Source organism: Vanessa tameamea, chromosome 15, assembly GCF_037043105.1.
Source record: "Vanessa tameamea isolate UH-Manoa-2023 chromosome 15, ilVanTame1 primary haplotype, whole genome shotgun sequence".
Classification (NCBI taxonomy): Eukaryota; Metazoa; Arthropoda; class Insecta; order Lepidoptera; family Nymphalidae; genus Vanessa; species Vanessa tameamea.
This window is the reverse complement of record NC_087323.1, coordinates 10680684-10703547: the sequence shown is the minus strand read 5'-3', so window position 1 is coordinate 10703547 and position 22864 is coordinate 10680684. Positions and strand designations below refer to the sequence as shown.

The window sequence follows — 22864 nt, the reverse complement described above, 5'->3', positions numbered from 1 at the left end:
TATACAGAATCACTATTTACGCTGGAATGTGACAGAGGCCGAAGGCGCAATTTTTGGTATTTTTAAAATAAACCTCGCACGCGAGTAGTGCATTGCGAACGTTTATTGCGGAATGGTTACCGTAACAGTATTATTGTGTTATTAGTGATTTGTTTTTAAAGTAAAATTTAAAAAAATGGCTGATATAGAAAAACATTTAAAACAAGCAGCAATGCAAGTCGGAGCTGGCGGAAGCGCAGGATTTATAGAAGTTTGCATTATGCATCCTCTTGATCTTATAAAAACAAGATTACAATTACAAGCTAATAAATCTTCTTTAAAAAGTTCGGATCCTCATTATTATAATGGAATAATCGATTGTATGAAGAAAATGTATAGAAATGAAGGTTTAACATCATTTTGGAAAGGAATTTTGCCACCGATTTTAGCTGAAACTCCGAAACGAGCTGTGAAATTCGTAACTTTTGAACAATATAAGAAATTATTTTTATTTGGTTCCAGTTCACCAACTCCTTTAGTGAGCAATACTTTTATTATTTATTACATTATTTGCTGTTATTTACTTTATGTCCTATATTCTAACGTATTTTCCGTGTTTTTATTTTAATGAAGGTAAATTAACGAATAAAAATAATATATTTATAGAATAGTAGTGAATAACTACTAAGATAAAAAATATAATTTGTTTATATAAATTCGAATTTGTAATAAGCAAATATACAGTTGATAAGAGTTTATTTAGACAAGGTCACGGAAATTTATTACAATCATTAGTAAAATTAACACGACATAAATATTTGCACTAATGAATCTTTGATGGCTATTTAGTGTATAATAACAAGGAATGCTACAAACTACATTTGTTTATATTTAAAATACACAGTCGCGTAAACATTTAAAGTTACCAATACTACGACAAAAAATTAACCAATCCTTAAGCAGTCCATGCGCTACTAATGATGGGAATGAATATGTTGTTCCTGTAATTATACTGGCTCACACACCATTCAAAACGAAAAAAAAACACTGGCTGTAGAATAACTAATAAATAGTTACTTTTCAATTTCCACGACGTTGTAAAATTACCAGTAGGTATGTAATTTATTTTTATCGTTATAGACTTTCGCTTTAGCTGGTCTTGGGTCTGGAATAACAGAAGCAATTCTAGTAAATCCATTCGAGGTTGTCAAAGTGACTCTTCAGTCGAATAGAGCTTTAGCAACCGAAGTTCCGAGTACATGGACGGTGACGAGGCAGATTGTAAGGGAAAATGGACTTGGATTCAGAGGCCTTAATAAAGGTCTAACAGCAACTATAGCAAGGAATGGAATTTTCAATATGGTCTATTTCGGATTCTATCACAGTGTCAAAGGATATTTACCAGAATATGAGGTGAGTGAACAACAATTAACTGATCTTAAAAACACTATCAATAAATATATATATGTATTATATCATCTTAATAAAAAACATTGTGACGAAAATTTTAAACAATAATCGTTATAAAATCTTTTGTTAAGATCTTTGCAAGTTTACATTGAAATATTTTGTTTACTCCTTTGATTATTTCATAATTCATATCATGTGATTCTTTGTAGTTCAAACTGTGTGAATGAATAGCGTAGTTGCTTTGTGCAAAATTAAAAGTCATAATAATATAAAATGGTTCGTGTCGTCAGGCAAGTCACGATTACGATCTAGACCTACTTGAGTGGTAAGGTGTCAGCGTTAAACTCGAGAGGAAGACGATGTTTACTTGTTTATTATTGATAACTATTATCAGTTGCAAGATAGATAAGTTTTGTTCTCATTTATCAGTCAGAATATTTTTTTAGTTACCTATTTTTCATTCGTAATATTTGAGGCCTTAATTATATTTACGACAACATTTCAATCAAGTATTTTAAGAGTTATGATTTTTTTTTGTATCGTTACATATTGAAATTATAATGAAGAGTTAATTTGTGTAACGAAGCGTACTCAACCTTTGTTTCTATTTATTTCTATTCTATCTCTATAAAGACTTCGTTACAAAACGAGGATCGTCGAACTGAACTTGACCTACTTTGTTTCATTATACGGATGAAGAGGGACATCACAGAATTAGTATCTGAACATTAATATTTCCTGTCAATGTAAACTCGCATGTTTATTTCATATTTTGTCTAAATTTTTATCATGTATCTCTGAACACAGACACAATTTGCTCATTGTTATTTCTAAAACGGCATAAACGTTTCGACTTAACTACTGACATCTTAATCTTAGTTGATAGCCTCTTGACTATAGGCATTTAAATTATTACATAATATCGTTTAAATACACTTTATGGCATTTTGTTAATTCTAGATATAAAGAATTTTCATATTGTTATTAACCTTCATCTTTCTGTACTTCACCTTGTTATTTGTAGTAGGTATAGTAAGTTAATTACGGAAATATATAATATTATTTGTTATTATTGGGATGTGCCCAAAATTTGTGAACAATTCAAATAAGGGATAATGGAGATTATTGTGATATTAATAACCCTTATTTATTAATTCACTAAATTAATATAATTATAAGAAATTATATTCATAGCTTTGTAACTTTTTGGTATACAGAAAAGCCGATTGATCATGCTTACAGTTTGTATTGGAACGTCCCCAAGTAAACTACTCGTAACTAAATATATTCATTTGCAGGATCCTCTTTTAGAATTTGGTCGAAAAGTTGCCATCGGATTTACGTCAGGTGTTCTCGGTTCTTGCGTAAATATTCCATTCGATGTCGCAAAGAGTCGTATCCAGGGTCCGCAGCCGATACCAGGTGTCATTAAATATCGCTCAACGACTGGGGCTATTGTGTTGGTGTATAAGGAAGAAGGGTAAGTAGACGTTCCTAACGTGTGATAGAAATTACGCATTAAAAAATAAGCTAGCTAGTATATACTTAGAATCATTTTCCTCTTAGTATAAATCGTTGAAGTTAATGTTCAAGTATCACATTATTGGAAGATTACGTCCATATTACCTGTAAATGTTACAGTCAGTACTATTTCCTCGCAACTACTTTAGTTTAAAATTATAGTTAAGTGATTTTGTCATGCTACGTTTATTTCTGCTAGCATCCTATTGCTCTATTCTTTCAAATTTCACGCTTTTTAAAATACCCAACCTATAACTTTAGCTGAAAATATCTGTTTTCATTTACATTAAAAGTAATTTATGTAAATTTTCTGTGTCATGTCTGAAAAGTATTTTTAAATAAACTTTTTTTCTTCAACCGTAGTACTGTTAAAAGTTAAAATTAAATTTGGCTGGAAAATTTTTGTATCTGTTACATATACTTAGTACTTAAAGCTATATATGTGTCTGTATTTAATCTAACAATAGCTCAAAGACTAACTGAAGGTCAACGATTATATTCAGATCAATTCTATTATATTATGCACTTTTAGTACAATCTTTTCACTTCAATAAAACATATAATAGCAACATAGTAAATTATATATTCGAGTTTCCAAAGTTTAAAATCTACGTATATGTTTATATGAACAACGTCATCGATAAAACCGGCGTTCATATATCTTTTATATTATACATAATACATATCAATGGTACGTACATGAACCCACTTATGTGTAGGTACAATATAAAGTATATACAAATTTGATCATTTAGTTTGTATAAAACTTCTAGTAGCTTCTCCTACTATATATGCTACAGAATAGGTATATTCTTACAATAAAGTCACTAGAGTCAAACAAATGAACGTAAAAACCGCACAGTATACAATAACATCCATTGACGCATTATATGAGAATTATAATACGCATTGCAGAACTAGTTCTATGATATCAAAAAATTAAAAATTCAGACTAAAAATATAACACTGTCTTGAAATTAAGGATTATCTTTGATACATCGAAGTAATTAGAGCCTTATTTATAGAATCAAAGGGATCTAAATAATAGTATCAAACTAATTTGAAATTGTTGTTCATGACATATATTTATGTATCAGAAACGTTTTACCTTACGTTGATATTGACGACTGATTGAAGTCTTATAACCACTTTGGCATCGTAATATTACCTGTTGTATATGAATATTAACAGTACCAACGGTTTAGGATGTTGATTTTACTTACAAAAACAGACAAATAACTCATTAGTTTATTTTCAATCGATTAAATTATATATAATAGGTTTGTTTATTTAAAGTATTATTTATTTATCCTAACATTTAGGTAATGTAAAAACATATCTAAGAAATCTTATGAGAGAATCCAAAAGGACGTATTGACTTTGTGGAGTCGTTAATTTGGTGTTAGCTTGCGTTTACTTCTCGTTTATACAATTGCTGCTCAGTTTACCAAACGTAATTTGTATATCTCTATTATTGTAAAATTACATAATACTATTATTGACATATTGTGATACAACTGTAAGTATTTAAGATTCCTACTTTCAAATCAAATCAAATCAAAAATCTTTATTCAATATAGAAGTGTTTACACTTGCTTATTGATTGTCAAAAATCTACCACCGGTTCGGAATTTAGCACCTCGGACCTGAGAAGAACCGGCGAAAGAAACTCAGCGGGATATATATATATATTTTTTTTTTTGATAAAACAATACCAAACGAAATCTCGAGCTTCAAGATCATGCCTGGTATAGAGTTTTTTAGCCATTTCTGTCGGAATTTTTACGGTTCTGTGCACGCCATATCCAAAATTTTCCAGCCACTTTAACGAGCGGACGATCGGTTGGCTGATCGATCCACCAATAATCGTCTGTTTTAGGATAAACACTAGACCCCAAATTTGCTAACAAAGTGACTCTGTAATCAAATCGAAACATAATTGTTGCCGTCCAGCAGGTTAAAGTTTGATTAAAATGTAATCGGGTTCATATAGTAACTAACATAAACAAGTAGAACTAGTATTCAGTATTATTTTACTTGGTGGTAGGGCTTTGTGCAAGTCCATCTGGGTACATACCACCCACTAATCAGATATTCTACCGCCAAACAGCAGTACTCAGTACTATTGTGCTCCGGTTTGAAGGGTGAGTGAGCCAGTAACTACAGGCACTCGGGACATAACACCTTACTTCCCAAGGTTGGCGGCGCATGAGTAATGTAAGGAATGGTTAATATTTCTAACGGCGCCATTATCAATGGGCGGTGGTGATCACTTACGATCAGGTGGTTCATTTGCTCGAGCGCCTACCTATGTCATAAAAAATAAGATAAAACTATACTACCTATGTCATAAAAAATAAATAAGACCTGTGCTTAACAGGTGATTTTTGTGAAATATACTCGAAGTTAGTAGAATTTCAACCACCCTCCCACTCATACTCTTAAATAAGTTAATGTATTAAAAATAGTTCGTTTATATTTTTTTACTTTGTTGATATAATATAGTATATATAATTAAGCCAAAATACAGCTCTAAACCGCTAATAAATATCTATTACCACGTCAATGTTCAAATTGATGTGAAATTCTTTTTATTAGTAAATTGATCATATTTTATGTTTATCAAAACCTTCAAGCTGAACTTGTGCAGAAAACACAGAAAACTCTATTGTATTAATTTATTCGTTTTGTAAATAGAGTACCTTTAATTCTGTATGCATGAAAAATTTATTTGACTGACTGGTTGAACTATCGACTGCAGATCAGGTGTGATTCAAGCTCCGAGTTGGTCTAAAATTTAAATTTTGGATTATTCTGTTAAGAAATTGTCAGATTGTCTAAATTTTTGAACTTGGCGATGTTAAAAAAAATTGCACCTTGAAAAGCATGCAAAGCCTTTAACCCTGAGCCTGAATTCTCTCCGGTCGTGTCACGTCACCCTATCGAGATTACATAAAACTGTTACTACACGAAGTATAAACCATTCCTTACACCGTCGAGTGGTTCACCAACCATGGAATCTAAAATGTTATATCCCTTGTGCCTGCAATTACACTGGCTCACTTCCCCTTTTTAACCGTAACGGGAACAGAAATAAAGATCAGAGTATTGATGTTTTTGCAATTTAACAATTGCATATAATTCCAAACTATTTAACCTACCTTACCATACCTTTTGGAAATTGCGCACATAGAAAAATACAGAGGAATCAAATAAACCTTCATTTTCGATATGTAGACACAGTAACAATATATATATATCATGGAAAACTATCACTTTTAGCGTGGCCATGTGCCAATTACATACTTAGAAATGGTTGGTACAATTTGCGTGTAGAAACTAAACGTAAATAATGAGTATAGTTTGAAATGTAGTTAAGACTTACTTTTTATTTTAAAACAGTATACGGGAGCGATTTAGCGATGTCCTGATTCGATTAACTTGTCATTGAAATAAAATTAAAATCAACTTCTAGCCCAGGTTTCACTAAGTGTCGCTCCTCGACGGGCCCAACATGATGAACCGTTGGGTACAATAAAATATATACTATGTCTAAAGCATTCGATTGCATGACACGTTTTTATATAAGCTTAAAATTACAGTGTTAATGTCGAAAGCGTTTGATCTCATAAATTAGTACAAGCGAAAAAAAATTATATTACATGAGAAGTAATAAACTTATAATACCAAGTTCGACAACCGAATGCCAAAACATTGCCACTGAAGAACAGCAGATAATTTCAGTTCTACTAAAAAATATATGATGAAGTCGAATATCTCAGCAAGATTTATGAAAAGCGGATATGTATAAATTATTTGTATATAATAAATTATGTGTGTATGTATAAACATTGATTGAATGATTATAAATATATAAAAAGTTTCTTGTCGGTTCTTCTTGGTAGAATCCGAACCGGTTTTAGTTTTATCTTGTCAATCTCAAGTACTTTTATGAATCTACTTGATGTTTTTTTCGATGTTTTGTCTATTCTAGAGTTGATAGAGATAAGCTCCATATTTGTATAGATTTAGAGGCAAATCAAAATTATGAACACTTTGATTCGACTGTTGCAATTACGTTGAGTTTAAAAAAATATATTAATCTCTTTTAAAAAAGTGGTATCGGTCATGTCATTTGAAGTAACAATTAAGTGTCAGCTAGTATTATTTATTTTAAGCAGAAAATATGTACATCGATCAGGTCGTTACGTTTCATTTTCTCAAAAGCATTACAAACACTGTTGGAATACGTCCAAAGCTACGTCATACGGCTCATTTCATCCAAAACAAAGATTTTAGGTACATTTTATTTTCGAATTGAGTCGCATTGTTCAGACTTTCACGTCGTTATTATTAAACCAAATATTCAATAACAATTATTGCTAATCGCTCTGATAAATATTTTTTTAACTATTTGAATGCGTTCCAATTGAATGTTTTTCTTGTGTAATGTAATTACGCGGAGAATTTATTATGGTGACATTATGAGTCAATGATCTTTACTTCTATTTTTGTTGTTGACTAGCTAATTAGTAGAATTATAAACAAGCGATGTATATTTGATGTGAAGAAAAATCAATTGTAAATCAGTGAAATGTTTTGTTTTTTTTTTAGGTTCCGTGCTCTATACAAAGGATTACTGCCAAAGGTTCTTCGATTAGGTCCAGGAGGGGCAATTATGCTTGTTGTGTATGATTACGTGTATCACTTTTTGGAAGATAAATTTCAGAAGAAACACCGTAACTTATAACCTACAATAACTCAGATTCATATAACAGTGCATTAAAATTACATTCAGATGTGTGTAGTTAAATTAGACTTAAATAGCCCATTAGCTAATTATGAATGTATATATTTTTATAATTTAGAAGTAGTAGTAATAGAAACATAGTACAATATAGCATAATATATACATATATGAAGAAAAATATCCTTCATAAAAATGTGTTATTTTTTATCTTTTTTCAGCATTTCAATTATATTTTGTAAGTGAAACTGCCGTACAAAGCGTCTCTATAATAGACAACGAAAACACAAAATGTAACAAAAATAAATAAATGTTTGTTTATGAAAATTACTATAAAAACTATATATACTTTTAATCATAACCAAGAAAAAAACTTGTAATGTAACATAATAATTCATTTAATTGTATGTATCATTTCATACTTCAAGTTTTTTTCAATTAACAATGTTCCAATGAGTGGCGGTAAATGCCTAAGGTAGCATTTATAATGGTTTTTACTATTTTAAATCACAATTATTTATTTAAGCTATTTTATTTTCGAGTATAATCAAAATGTAATAAGCAAATGATACTTGTATACTTTTATAAATAAATATATTATTTTAATATGCTTTTTATTGATGAGTGTTTTTTACTCAATGAGCAGGCATTTTTAAATTAAAGTTATTGCATTGAAAGGTCCACGTATTTTTTTTAATGGAATAATGAGTAAACTGAGTTTCTCCATTTATAAAAAAACATACTAATCTATACGTATCTCGATTGTTGTATATTTAAATTTATATTTGCAATTAATTTAGCTTACGTGAATAGTTTTATCGGTTTTTTAAATGAAATTCTTATGGCAACATTTGTTTTATTAAATGACATTTACGGTTTTACATAAGTATCCGCCATATTGTTTTGTTTTGCTTTGAGATGGAACTTTAGCAAAGTAGAGATGTTTTGTAAATAAAACAATAAGTGTTTTTTACACGATAAGTATATTTACTGTGTTTTTACTGATACTTTAAAAGCATTAAAAGGTACTTCAAAAGTGTATTTGTCATAAAGTTCGTCAACTTTGAATCATGTTTTATTAATGACTATTAAAGTATTGTTATTTAATCACATATCACTTATACATTCATTATGATATCATTTTATTATAATTTTCAACTCTAATTTATATTTTTAGCCTAAATGTTTTAAAGCAAATATTCGCACATGTATTAAATACAAGTTAATCAATTGCTGTGATATCTAAAATTTTCAGATATCAACAATGGACCAAATTCAAACAATACCGGCGAGTTTGCCTCACATTGTACAAGTGTACCCACCGTCAGTATCTATTCACCCTTCGCTACATTCACAAGGAAAACTTTCTTACCAACAAACAATTACTTCAGAATCTTTACATATACCAGTGTCTTCACACATTCATGATATACACAATCAACATCTCATATCACAAAACCAAACTGTGATGTCGTGTCAGCAGATACATTTGCAGAACGTACAACCTTTGCAAACTCAAATGCAGTCACAGGTTTTACAAGGAGCAGATATGTCACAGCAGCTTCAAATAACTTCTCATGTGATTTTGCCACAAGTGCCAATGTTTAAGCAACATATAATCACAAATAATCTACAGCAACAATATTACAGCCAGTATGAAACGTTTTTGAAGGATGCACAATGTGTAATTGCTAAAGTTGAGCCCGAGGTTCAGGTTGTAAATGAGAAGGAAATCGAGTAAGTTGAAAAATTGTTAACTTAAAATAAGCCCACACTATTGAATAATGTGTTAAACAATTCTATTTTGTTAGCATTAATCAACTTTAGATGTTAATTTGACTTGAAAAGTAAATGTTGAATTTGCAGAATAGCTGTGCATGAATACTCTTGTAATTATTATTTTTCTCTTATAAAATTTCATAAGCCTCTATGTATTGATGATTTTTAAATTACAGTTGTAAGAATGAAAATAACAACCAGATAGAAGTGGAGATAGTGTCTATGAAAAAGCGTGCTCGCAGTCAGATTCCTAATCCTAGCAAATGGGCTTGCAATGTACGTAAACTGAAGCACCAACGAGGTGAAGCTTACATAAGTAGAAGAGGAAAATATGTACCTGAGAGACAAGTACGCAATACTAAAGACTGCTTAAAGTCATGCAGATATAAATGTAATGAAAGAATTAACGACATTGATCGACAACACATATTTAACGCATTCTATTCTTTAAATGCAAATGAGAAAAAACATTTTTTGCTTAATACAACGGAAAGAAATTATGTAAAACATAATAAAATTTTAGATAGTGATCACAAAAGAAAATATTCTTTCAAATACTTCTTTTTAGTGAGAGCCGTTAGGTATACTGTTTGTAAAAATTTCTACTTGGGTACTTTAGCAATATCTCAGAAACCAGTTTACAATGTACATTTAAGTAAATCCGATATGAATCTACCAAAACCTGATGGTAGAGGTTTGTCTGAAGCAAGCACACATTCACTGCCCTCAGAAATAAAAGACAGGGTCAGGAAACACATTACGTCATTTAGTACAGTTGACTCGAAACCAATTAAACAGTTTTCTAGAAAGAAGCAATATTTAGAATGTAACTTAAGTATAAAACAAATGTATAATATGTATGCCACGGAATGTGATAAAGAAAATATAGTTCCTGTCAAAGAGTCCATGTATAGAAAGATATTTAAACAAGAATTTAATATACACTTTAAGAAAGATAAGACTGGTCAGCAGCTTTGTTGTAGATGCAAAGGCTCTATAAAGAAAAAATGATATATTTTGTGGCCTAACTTGAAAGCGCACAATTTATCAAAAGTTTTCTAAGGTACTAGCCAACCTGAAGCACAACTTATTTTAGCAGTGAATAATAGTAATTATCATTGGCTGTCATAATTATATGACATCTTAGTTTTGTCAATCTAGAAATATTATATTTCATAATCTTATCTACCTGCTTGATATTTGCAAATTGCTTTAAAGCAAAAATATTGAAGTTAAGTAGAGCCTCAGTAGGCATATTTCAATTATTTTTCTCTAATTTTTTTGCATGGCTTAACATTTACTTACTTAATACCTTTAATAGTTATTTTTTCTATAAAAAATTACATTTTTATATTAAATTCAAGAGAAATATAGACACTAGGTGTAGATCTGAATCTACATCTACACCTGGCATGATATATAATACATTATCCATACATGAAGATGCAGCTTCGTTGTAATATATATATGTATATGCTTGCATATTTGGCTTTTAAAGCTGTTTGACAATCCCATTGTATGTTTATGTATAAAGTACTAGTGTATAAGGCCGCAGATGAGATGCTCGTTGCAATCCTTGGGTCGAGAAATTCTGAATAGCAATCCGAAGTATGGACGTTAAAAGGTAATTTAATGTCTCGGAAAGAAGTTAGTCATCAGTTCTGCGTCTGAACTTTTTACGTTCGTGTCGCGTTTGGCGACTCATTGATTATGAGTAGGGAATATAGATTGTACTTTTATTAGCTGATACCCTGCTCAACTGAGCAGCCAACCGGCTAATCTCCCTTGAGAATTTTTGCCGTGGGCGAAATTTGTCAGGAGGATCTATATCCTATTATGACTATATGACTATTCACTGCTGCATCCTCATATCGACAAATTGACAGCTTCATTGTTATGAATATGATTTTGTGACAAGCCTTGTATGAAATGAAATTCGTATCAATTATGTCGTTTAGATTATGAAGATGCAGATATTGTCTGCTATTTTAGAGGAAATCTATATACTAATAATACATGTGAAAGTGACTCTGTCTGTCTATCTGTCTGTCGCTCTTTCACTATCAAACCAATTACCGAATTTGATGAAATTTTGTATGAAGCAAAGTTGAACTCCAAGGAAGGACATAGGCTACTTTTTTCGCCTAACACATGACAACCAACCCCTAAAATACGAGCGAAGCCGCGGGCGACAACTAGTTTACCATAAGACGAAGTATTCAGTTTACAGTTTTAATTATTATTTTAATATAATGCACGTTCATCTGTATTAGATTGAATACTTAAAACAATGTTATTAATATTAACACAAGTATTAATTTATGAATTAATGCCATTTGCAATATTGTTGTTTTGTACTTTAATTAATTTTTACATGTTTACCAACATTAAATTTCTATCAATGCTAGTTTTTGGGCATAAACATAAAATACTAACTAAATAAAAACATATTTGATATATAACTGAATCTCCAGAATTGATAAAAATGGAATGGCAACATTTTGTACATATTTTAATTATTATACAATTTGATATGTTTTTGTATCTGGCAATATTAACTATAACTAACATTTAATGTTTGTGAAACCTTTTTGTTTGAAAAATTATTTTATATATGGATTAAAAGACCACTAGTCAAAATATATTTATGACTCAACATAACCGTTGGCATTTCAAATAGCAGTAAATAGCACAAGGCTGACACTAAAGTTTATTTTTATAAATTTGAAATAAGTGAGAAATAAATTTTATAAACTATTACCTTTGTTTCATTTAATAACATAAAAATATAACTTTTTTGGAGTTTTTAAGATTCTGTGTTCAAGAATAACTATAAATATCAGACTTTAAACTAATATAGTAATGTATCCATGTACTGACTCACGAAAGCGCACCATTATATACTCTATTCCAACTATAAGAGGAGAAAAACCAAATAAACAACATTTGACAGCAAATTAACGCGATATCATTGGTCGAGAGCTTGAATAATCTATGATATTCACTATGGATTTGCGAAAATATGGCGTTTTCAACGTCGACTTAACTGAACGTAAAGTTTAAATGGTAATAAGTAATTAAATGTAATAGTGTTGTATTATAAATAAAGATATGTTAATCATAAACTCTTAGTAGTTCACAATATAGCTGAGTTATTAGCATAGAAATGAAATACGTAAATCTAAGGTTTGTTTATCTTTTTTCCTACTGCCATTGGAATAGGCTAATCATTAAATTATTATCATCGTCTTTTAGTATGAGTAAGTGCCGCTCGTGCTTACAAGATGTCTTAGTGTGCGCGAGACAACTAAGACAGTAAAAAAATTAAAATTCGATATTTGTTTAATTTAATTTATTAAATATTAATCAATTTAACGTTGAGTAGCGCTACTTCATCAATTAATAACATCCCATTTCACTTGAATTAATTTTATTATGCTAATAATTGCAAGTGATACATTTTTAAACAACATTTTTTTATTTAAAATATGTAGGCAGACATCATCGCGCAATGACGTTGGTAATGTAAGAACGATTCCTTACATTCCCATGAGTCATTTACGAAATAAGATGTCACGTTCCTTGTGCCTGTAGTTACATTAATTTGCTCAACCTTTAAATCGGCACACAAGAATAATAAGTATTATCTGTTTGGAAAAAATAAAAAATAATAATAAGTACACTGGTTTTTCTCAGGTAAAGTTTTATTTTCATTCATTTATCTTATTATTACAATAACAAACTGTTTAAACTAAACTTGCATATGTTTCATTTAAATTATTACTTATTTTTAGGTTAAATTTATTTTATTGATATTTATTTAATATAATTCTAATGTTATTTTCCAATAAATTGAAAATGATTTCGAATCAATTAGGTATGTGTAGGTAGACATTAAAATGGTTTTTATTTATGCCAAGAGAGCGCAAATGACTTAATTTCAACATTTGTTAAGACTTATTGTCTTGTTGATATCTTGTCCTACTAAAAGGCTAAGTACTATTATTTTTTAGCATTCAGTGCTTTATCAGAATTAATTCCAATACCTAAACGTTTTTATAGGAATACTAGCAATCCTTTTCAGGTTCGCGCGGATAAATGTTTTTTTTAGCAGATTCTGTCTCTGCTGTACGCTTAACGATTTACTAAAGTATCATCACAATCGGCCAGTAATTCAATTTTTTTTTGTTCATATAGAAGATAAAAGAAAAAAATTTTTGGAGGTTGTTTTTTTTAATTGTAATCTCAATAAGGATATTGTAAAAGTATTAGATGTATTTATTTTATTTTTGCTAATAAACAAGTGTTATAATAGAGTAAATACTAGCTAAGAGTTTTATTATTTAGTTAATTTGGCCCCAATGATCACGCAGATCAAGTCTTCTTCATCATCATTCTTTAATTCCCACTTGACATCCACCTTCACTTTGGGGTAAGATTTGAGAATGGGCATCGATGATTTGTAGGATACTTTCTCGCCAGACTGTAAAATATTTGTTTATTGAAATTAATCGGCGACATAGAGAACATCTCTTATCGAGAACATTTGGAGCTACGCTGCTTCAATGCTTGGTTCAACACATGAAACAAATGCAGAATTACATCGGACACGCAAGTTTGCTCACGTTATTATAAACACATGTTAAGCACATGAAAACTCAGTAGTAATGGTCAGGGAATATAAGCCATATCAATTCTTCAAAAAAAAATCTATAATTTTTAGTTTATACAAAAGGAACAATTCGATTTAAGATTAATGAAAAATATTATTGAGATAATTGCATAGATTAAATTACCTTGATTGGACAAACTAGTCCGCTATCCTTGCAAGCGTCTGGTTGTGGGAGTGGAAAGGGAAAGGGCAGGTTCATTATTATACCGTGGACTACAGTCTCCAGATTCTTTGCGTCCACAGCTATAAAGATAAATTAAAATAAATTATTATACGTTTATATAAGTAATTTAATGAAATATGAAGGTTGTTCTTTTTACTCATCAATTCAGAAATAGAAAACACAAAAACATGTCTTATTTAGAAATCATGTTCCGGTTTTAGTCGACGTTAAAATACTGTGATTAGAATATTACATGCATTAACAATAAATACTCACTGGGCGTGAAATCGATGGCAATAGATACATTGGTGTTCCTCCTGAGAATGCACTCCTTAGCTTCTTCAGCGCACCCACTGATCTCTACTTTTTGAATCGTCGCTAGTTTTGAACCTGAAATTAAGATGATTTGCACTTAAGATTACATTTCGTTAGCTCGTTGATCTAATGGCTAGATTATAAGGTTGCACATCCGTAGAGGCCGAAATTAGGGTTCGGTAAAAATTACATTGTATTTTTAATTAAGTACAATTATTTATTATTCTATAGAATGTATGTATTAAATTGTTTGTTCCGTCACAAATCTAAAAAGATTACGCAATTAACGCGGTCTTCGTAGACACACAGTATTACACAATGCAATTACTATTAGTCATTGTTACGGCTAGCGGACTAATTTCAATTTTATGTTGTAGACGATAAAGTTTATTTTTACATAATAGTATTCAAGGGTCATTTAATTTGTAGCTTGTTTTCGCAGAACGTCGCACGTGTATTTAATATATACGTTCTAAGTATGTAATTGTACGAAGAATAAGCCTGGAATAGTAAAACTGAATTAATAATAATTAGAATATAGTATAACTAAGTAGCCTCAATAGCGCAATGGTTTACGGGCCGCCCAGCGATGTAAAAAGTCGCAGGATCGATCCTGACCCCTTGGGCTAATGTCGTCCCCACTCTTAAAGCCTGGTTTACACTTTGATTAGTGCAAGTGCAGGTTATTAGTGCAGGTGATTAGTGACTAGGTGTGGACAGCGACTGATTAGTGCAGGTGATTAGTAGGCTGTGTAGTAAAGTGAATAGAAGCGTGTTCTATTCTTTTGCGAGTGGACTGCGAGTAGCCACGTCCCGCGCGGCCTCCCTTCCCCCTCACTCGCAGCGTGCCTGCCACTAAACAAGTATGGACAGGAGTGTTTAGTGTTTAGCGTTTAGTGTGTAGCGTCGGACGCTTGTTGTTGTACAAAATGGCAAAGTGGACCGAAGACACAACCTATAAATTTGTGCAGGAGTATCTAAAACATGAATCCCTTTACAACTGTAAAGCCTCCAATTTAAACAGAGCCACTAAACAAGAATTGGACACTACTCGCACTACACACCTGCACTCGCACTACACACCTGCACTCACACTAATCAAAGTGTAAACCAGCCTTAACACAAACGATAAGCTTAAACAGAGTGGTAAATAGGAATATTAGTAATTCCCTAATTAATTTAGGGCATTGTTATATTTCTTTAAAAAAAATACTTGTAACGTAATGATTGATTTGATTTATAATATTCGTTAGTATTAATATAGATTTAATACCGTTTTTATACCTTTAATTTAATACTTTCAGGGATAAAAAATTGTTAAGATGTTCAAAGTACATTTAATATGTACACGTGTACAGCCCACAACTAACATGAAAAGGGACTGAGATTTTATAAATACGCGTTTTAGGGGTTGGTAGTTGGTGTTGACTTCAAATTCGGTTTAGAAGTTTGGCTTTGACGGAGCAACAGACAGACAGATAGACGTATTTTCGCATTTATAATATTAGTATAGACTATTTGTTAACTGGAGCATTAGCAGCGTTACGTTCCCATGCCTCGGAGAGGACTATTTTAATTAGGGTAACTGTATACATGCAAATAAACACTAATTTAAATTAAAATTTGAATTATAATTAAGTCCTTTAAATTTATATTTTGTTGCTTTAACTTAGCAGTAAAGTAAGTTAAAGTAACTTGTGCTAGTTGACTTCCAGGCAGGAGACATAACATACATATATGTATTTAACTAACATGACTGTATTTTTAGATGTTGAAAAAGTGTAACTACTGAGTTTCTTGCCGGTTCTTTTCGGTAGAATCTACATTCCGAACCGGTGGAAGCTTTACTTTTAATAGTATGTTAAATGACATTCAAAAGTGCTTGTAAAAGCCTACTTGAATAAAGGATATTTTGATTTTGATTTTGATTGTATGTACGTAAAGTATAAAATTTTAGTACATTTCGTTTTTATACTTTTTTTTAACTTGTTTCTAATTGCATTTTTTTCGTACCCATCATATATCAAAGTATTTAAAGTTTTATGAACAAAGTTTATTTATGAAAAGTATATGAAGGGTTCATTATGATGGCTGGAGTTAGTCTGTGCCATTAATTAATAAGTTAAATATTCTAATGACAAAGAATGATAAATTTTAGAGTATATAATAAGCTTAAACAACAAACTAAAGTGGCTTGGTGCTAAAAGGGACAATATCAATAATCCTTATTTATGGTAATCCAAGTTGAAATTATGAACATATGTTGGTTGTTTTATATGAAATAAAGTCTTTGTGTGAATATCTTTGGTATTAGGTTTTTTTTAATGATTTCGCAAATGTTAAAATTACAGATTATTTATTATATAAGTTGACAAAAAGTTTATTTTTTTTACATATTTGCGATGATGTAAATTACTAAGCCTCTATTTCAACTTTATTGTTTATATTTTTTTTGTTATTATTAACGTATCTATGCCCCAATATTTTTGACCGCTTAATTTGTTTTCTTTTTTAATTTTAGCGGTTCATGGTGATATTTATATTCTACATTATTTGTCGATATAATTTTATTATCACACGTAAATATTCTTTGTTTAGGTACAAAAACAATGTTGTAAATGATAATAATAACTTCTGTTTACATGTTTACGTATTTCGTTATCTTAACTCTTTATTTAATTATAAAAATAAAATATAAAAAAATATTGTTTTCGATAAATTATTTAAGTTTATATATTTTATTAAACCAATTTCTGTTTACCATTTTCACTGAAATAAATATTAAAAATCCCATATACCATCAATGCGCCAGCAGTCTTAGGAACTATGATAATATTTTCCTTGAGCCTGTAATGACACTGGCTCACTCACCCTTAAAACCGGAACATAAAAAAAAAAATTATTTATATTTTTTTTATCTATTTTTTACAGTCGTTTAATATTTATATCAAGCCAAATAACATGAATAAAAAAGTATACAAATTAATCTATGAACCATAGATTATTTATTATGGTACAAAATGCAAATTGTAATTACTTTTTACTTTGTAAACAAAAAAAAAATTAACAATCCTTTTCAAATAAAATGTCAACAGCAAATCCTTATTGCGCAACCCCGGAAATATTCTTTTGGGTCAGAATGAAATAATTACCATTTAATATGCTTAGTGACCCTTAAATTGTTCGTCGCTGTTAAAACAGATTACATACATGTATACAGTCCACTTATTAACAATGTTTTTTAGTTTTCAAATAAACCTGCGTACCAGCTACACGTCCTTTTATTTAAAAAATCACCGATCAAACAAAATTAAACCCAATATCATAAACATTTGGTCCATAATCGATCCGGATAGTGTTTAATGATTATTATCTCCGGCCGCCGTACGAGAACAAAAGTTTTTTTTACTGAGTTTAAGAAGACGCCCGGTGACTTGTATATAAAAAGTAAATATATGAAACTAATTCAAAACACTCATGAAGATGAACGAATCCAATCTCTAACTGTTATATCTGATGTTTAAGAGGATTTCTTTTGGTTAAAATATTCATCATTAAATAAACTATTAAAAATTGTATCATATTGTAGACGACTTTTGATTTTTAAATTAAACTCGGATATTAGACCGAAACTACCTAAATTTATTACACCAAGAGAAATGAGCGAAACATTATTATTATGCATTAAACAAATACAAGAGCGTGAGTTTTCATTCGAAATAAAACAGTTAAAGATTCGAGAATATGTCCCTAAGAAGAGTAAATTACGATCTCTTTGCCCCTTTTTGGATCAGAAAGGGATACTAAGAGTCAGTGGACGCATAGCACAATCAGACGCATGTTATGATACAAGACATCCGATAATTATGCCTGGTAAACATCAATTTACCAAGGTTTTAATTGTGCATGCGCATGAAAAAACATTGCACGGTGGTCCACAAGTTATGTTAAAGTTTCTAAGAGCCAAGTACTGGATCTTACGTGCTAAAGAACGTGTTAAAAAATATTTTAGAGAATGCACTATTTGTTTAAGATATTCAACAAAAAAAACTACTCCAATTATGGGTTTGCTCCCAGAGGCAAGGGTACAACCTAGTAAACCATTCAAGTCTACTGGCGTGGACTACTGTGGCCCTGTCTTTATCAGATACTCACCAGGTCGAGGAGCAAAGTCTTACAAAAGTTATATTTGTATCTTCGTATGCATGGTGACACGAGCAGTCCATTTAGAAGCAGTGACCGATATGACTGCCAAAGGCTTTATTGCCGCCTTTAGGAGGTTCACAGCTCGACGAGGCCATTGTCATGATTTATATAGTGACAATGGCACTAACTTTGTCGGTGCGGATAAACAAATGCGAGACATGTTTAATAATGCCCAATCTTCTCTTCCGGGAGAAATAGCAGAATTACTTTCTTTAGAAAAAACCACCTGGCGCTATATCCCTCCCCACTCACCTAATTTTGGTGGGTTATGGGAATCATCAGTACGCAGTACTAAGACCCATTTGAAAAAGGTAGTGGGAAATAATACCCTTACCTACGAGGAAATGTCCACTGTCCTGGCGCAAGTCGAGGCGTGTTTAAATTCCAGACCGATTTCTTTAATGAGTGATAATCCAAATGACCTTCTACCCTTGACACCAGGTCACTTTGGTAGGTGAACCATTGTTAAATATTGCAGATGAGGATTACACTCATTGTAATGTAGTTGGTTTAGATAGATGGCGATTAACGCAAAAAATTGTAACAGATTTTTGGCGTAGGTGGTATAAGGAATACCTAGTTAATTTGAATCAAAGGTGTAAATGGAACACTAAACGTGATGAACCAGAAATAGGCGATATTGTTGTCTTAAAGGAAGACAATTTACCGCCAGCTAAATGGTTACTTGGTAAGATTATCAACAAATATCCTGGACCTGATAATGTAACTCGTGTCGTATCTATAATGTGTAAAACCGGAGAACTGAAACGTCCAGTGAGCAAAATTTGTATTTGAACTAAATAAGATTGATTTATTAAATTTACTGTAAAAGTTCTAGTTTATATAGATAATTGTGTTTGTTGATCTTTATCAATGTTATTCATATTGTTCTGTGTTCGATACATACTTTAATGTGTTTACATCTAGAATATCATTAAGATTTATTATATTAAGATTTGTCATTAGTTTTATTTACAATTATTAAGGAGTTAAGTTTATGCGTGTTTACATCTATGAGTTAAGTTTTTTTTTTTTTTTTGTTAAAATGTCGTTAAAGAACTATGTTCTTTGGCGGGCGGAATGTTAAAACAGATTACATACATGTTTACAGTCCACTTATTAACAATGTTTTTTAGTTTCAAATAAACATGCGTACTAGCTACACGTCCTTTTATTTAAAAAAATCACCGATCAAACAAAATTAAACCCAATATCATAAACAGTTGCAGTATTGGTATTTCAGGTTAAAATTTTGGTTTTCGGTTTGGGAAAAAAAATGTATATATCATAAAAATATATTTAATATCGTTTTTTTTTTAATTGAGCATTAATGAACTTTGATAGCTATGTGAAGTCTTCGTGTCAACCAGGCTCCTGTCGGGCTATGATAATTTCCGTTCTTCTAGGAATGGTTAATATATTTTACTGCTCCATCTTCTGTGGGCGATCGTGATTCTTATATATAAATAAATATTATATATAAATATTATATCTTTACTTATTTTTTTAAGGAATAAGGATCCGATTTTTTTCAGCTATTAAGCTTAAAATTTAATTGTCAACTTCGTTTTTATTGGCTTGTTATGTCAGTTTTGACACTTTTGTATTTGTTAACATTTAATTAATGCGTTTTGAACGTCGACGAATCTGTTATCGGAAATTTTAAAGTAAAATTAATGTGAATATAAGTAGTTTAGTGTAATAGTGTCGTATTTAAAAAAAAATTGAGATATATTAAGCATATAAACTCATATTTATATAGCTGAATTATTAGAAAATCGCGTGAAATACGTAAATCTATGGTCTGTTTTCTCTTCAAGAGAAGAAAATGCATTGGCATTAGGCAATTTAAAATTTACATTAAACATGATATTAAATTATTATTTTATTATTATTTGTTTTGTATCAATATCCGGAATCCATCTTGAGTCAAGCACCGATCTTTCTGCCTTAAATCAGCCATTCCTACTTCCTCTCCGTTAATGGCGAGCCTTTGCTTGCTAAAGCAAGCAAATTGTTACTAGGCTACGCACTGGGTGACGTTTTATCATTATAGCATCGTTTTATCCCTAGAAGGATGTGTATAATAATCCCTATTCAGTTAATAGTCTTATTTAACATCTAATTTACTAAATACGTTATTATTATAACATACATCTTACGTATACATAGCCAAATATAGTGACAATAAATCTTATCAAAGACAATAAGATGATCTCATAGACAATTACTACTTTTTAACTACTTACGCATATTCCTAATAGGGTATTTTTAGTTCTCAGTTGAGACGCATAATAGTATATAATAAGTCAATTACAGATATTTTAACTAATTAGGTATATTTGTGGCACGTGACTTATATAGCTAATAATAATCAAACATAGTGTTTAAGGGTTTTCTTTTCTATAATTTGTTTTTACTAAAATACTCGTAATTGTTCAGTTCGTATGATTATTAATAATTCCAGTTAAAACCGGTTATTATATTATATGTTATTATTCTAATCATGTTTTTGTTGTAATATATACCTACATATTATTTGGTTATATCCTTAAAAAAAATATCCTGTTTATGTCACGTATTGTATTAGTATTGAAATATGCAATTAAAGCAGATGATTAATAAAATACAAATGTCTTTAAAACTTTTGAACTTTTAAAATTTTATTTTCATTAAAGGAATATAAATCTATGTAATTTAAGTCCACGACTAAAACGAATACGAGCTGTACTTTTATTTTAATAGAAGGTTCTTATCAGAACATTGAATTATATTTTAATGGGCGTACCTTATCTAAGCCGGGGGTATGTAACTCTGTAGTTGGCGATCCGGATTTTTCTCGTATGTTTATCGGTACAAAAAATACGATTATTGTATATTTAGGTAAACAATCATATCCGCACAATATGAATATTCGTATTTCTAGATTAAGCTATTATTAAACGAATTTGTTCCTGTATATTCATATATCTGCGCAACACCTTTGTAATTTTTTTTTATTCAATTTTATGCCACAGTGTGCGTTGTGTAGCCTCATATATTTAATATATTGAAAAATAACACTATTAGGTAATTATTTTCGACAGAGTATGTACATATATAAATCTTAAAAAAATATGAAGTACAAACAAATAAACAGTCGGAGATTGAGAGCGAAAAAAAGTTACAAGAAAAATCCTTTGTCTTTTTTATCAATGGCACCGCGTCAGAAATAATATATTCTTTTATTTCATTTGATTTCAATATGACGATGCCTTGGTTCATTGATCATAAACATTTTTTTTTAATTTATTAATTTGATTATTAAGCATGACGAGAAGAATACGTCTTTTACGTGTTTAATTGAATGAATCATTTGCTTGTTTTCTTTTAATTTTTGCGAGGCGAACAAATACATAAATCGTAACGTATACAGCCGATTAATTATCAAATAAGTATAATGAATGTTTATTTTATTTTACTTCAATTGTAAACAAATTATAAATTATCGCTGCTGTTATAAATACTCAATGTTTTTAAATAAAAAAGCAAACCCATACCGCAGTCCGTGTAAAATTTAGCTTGCGCACTGGCCAGTATCACTGCAACAGTAATTAAAAACAACATTTTGTTTGACGTGAGTAAATTCGCGCGCTAACGTAAGTTCGACTCGCGCGTTGGCGACAGACTGACCTAGCGGATGGACTGTGTGTTGCGTCCTTATAATATGGTTCTTTATAACGCGCCCGCGCAGTTCAAAGAATAGATAATATTTGTAATAATCACAATAATTTTTCATTCTCATTTTGTCCAAACTGGAGACACAATGGTTAAAAAATAATAAATCACATGTGATAGACAGGGGCAAGATAGGGTTAATTAACTAAAAATTTAAAATAACATGTTTTTAACATCTTCATTTTACAATTTTGTCAAATATGTTATATTTTAATATTAATTCATGACTAAAAAATTAAAATGTCTATTGCATAAGGCAGCAAATACATCGAAGTCGTTTCTGTTACTTCATATCCTCTTTGACGCCACCGGAAGTATATTGTAACCACGCCAACGTTTCAGGAAAATCGCAATG

The 22864-nt window shown here is 30.5% G+C and overlaps 3 protein-coding genes across 3 annotated transcripts; 2 read left to right on the top strand and 1 right to left on the bottom strand.

Annotated features, from left to right (window-relative positions):
* Nucleotides 1-13: 13 nt before the first annotated feature.
* On the top strand, nucleotides 14-8263 carry LOC113402117 (mitochondrial 2-oxodicarboxylate carrier). Its single transcript, XM_026642253.2, has 4 exons — nucleotides 14-517; nucleotides 1120-1392; nucleotides 2688-2869; nucleotides 7525-8263. The coding sequence occupies exons 1-4, from the start codon at nucleotides 176-178 to the stop codon at nucleotides 7658-7660; spliced, it is 933 nt and encodes a 310-aa protein (XP_026498038.2). The 5' UTR covers nucleotides 14-175; the 3' UTR covers nucleotides 7661-8263.
* A 269-nt stretch (nucleotides 8264-8532) lies between these two features.
* On the top strand, nucleotides 8533-11833 carry LOC113402103 (uncharacterized). The gene is made up of 3 exons (XM_026642221.2): nucleotides 8533-8682; nucleotides 8913-9394; nucleotides 9613-11833. The coding sequence occupies exons 2-3, from the start codon at nucleotides 8922-8924 to the stop codon at nucleotides 10445-10447; spliced, it is 1308 nt and encodes a 435-aa protein (XP_026498006.2). The 5' UTR covers nucleotides 8533-8682; nucleotides 8913-8921; the 3' UTR covers nucleotides 10448-11833.
* A 1856-nt stretch (nucleotides 11834-13689) lies between these two features.
* LOC113402112 (ecdysteroid-regulated 16 kDa protein-like) lies at nucleotides 13690-22551 on the bottom strand. The gene is made up of 4 exons (XM_064217165.1): nucleotides 22332-22551; nucleotides 14548-14661; nucleotides 14233-14351; nucleotides 13690-13919 (listed from the first exon to the last, which is right to left on the bottom strand). Exons 1-4 carry the CDS (start codon nucleotides 22396-22398, stop codon nucleotides 13776-13778), a joined length of 444 nt encoding a protein of 147 aa, XP_064073235.1. The 5' UTR covers nucleotides 22399-22551; the 3' UTR covers nucleotides 13690-13775.
* Nucleotides 22552-22864: the final 313 nt, after the last annotated feature.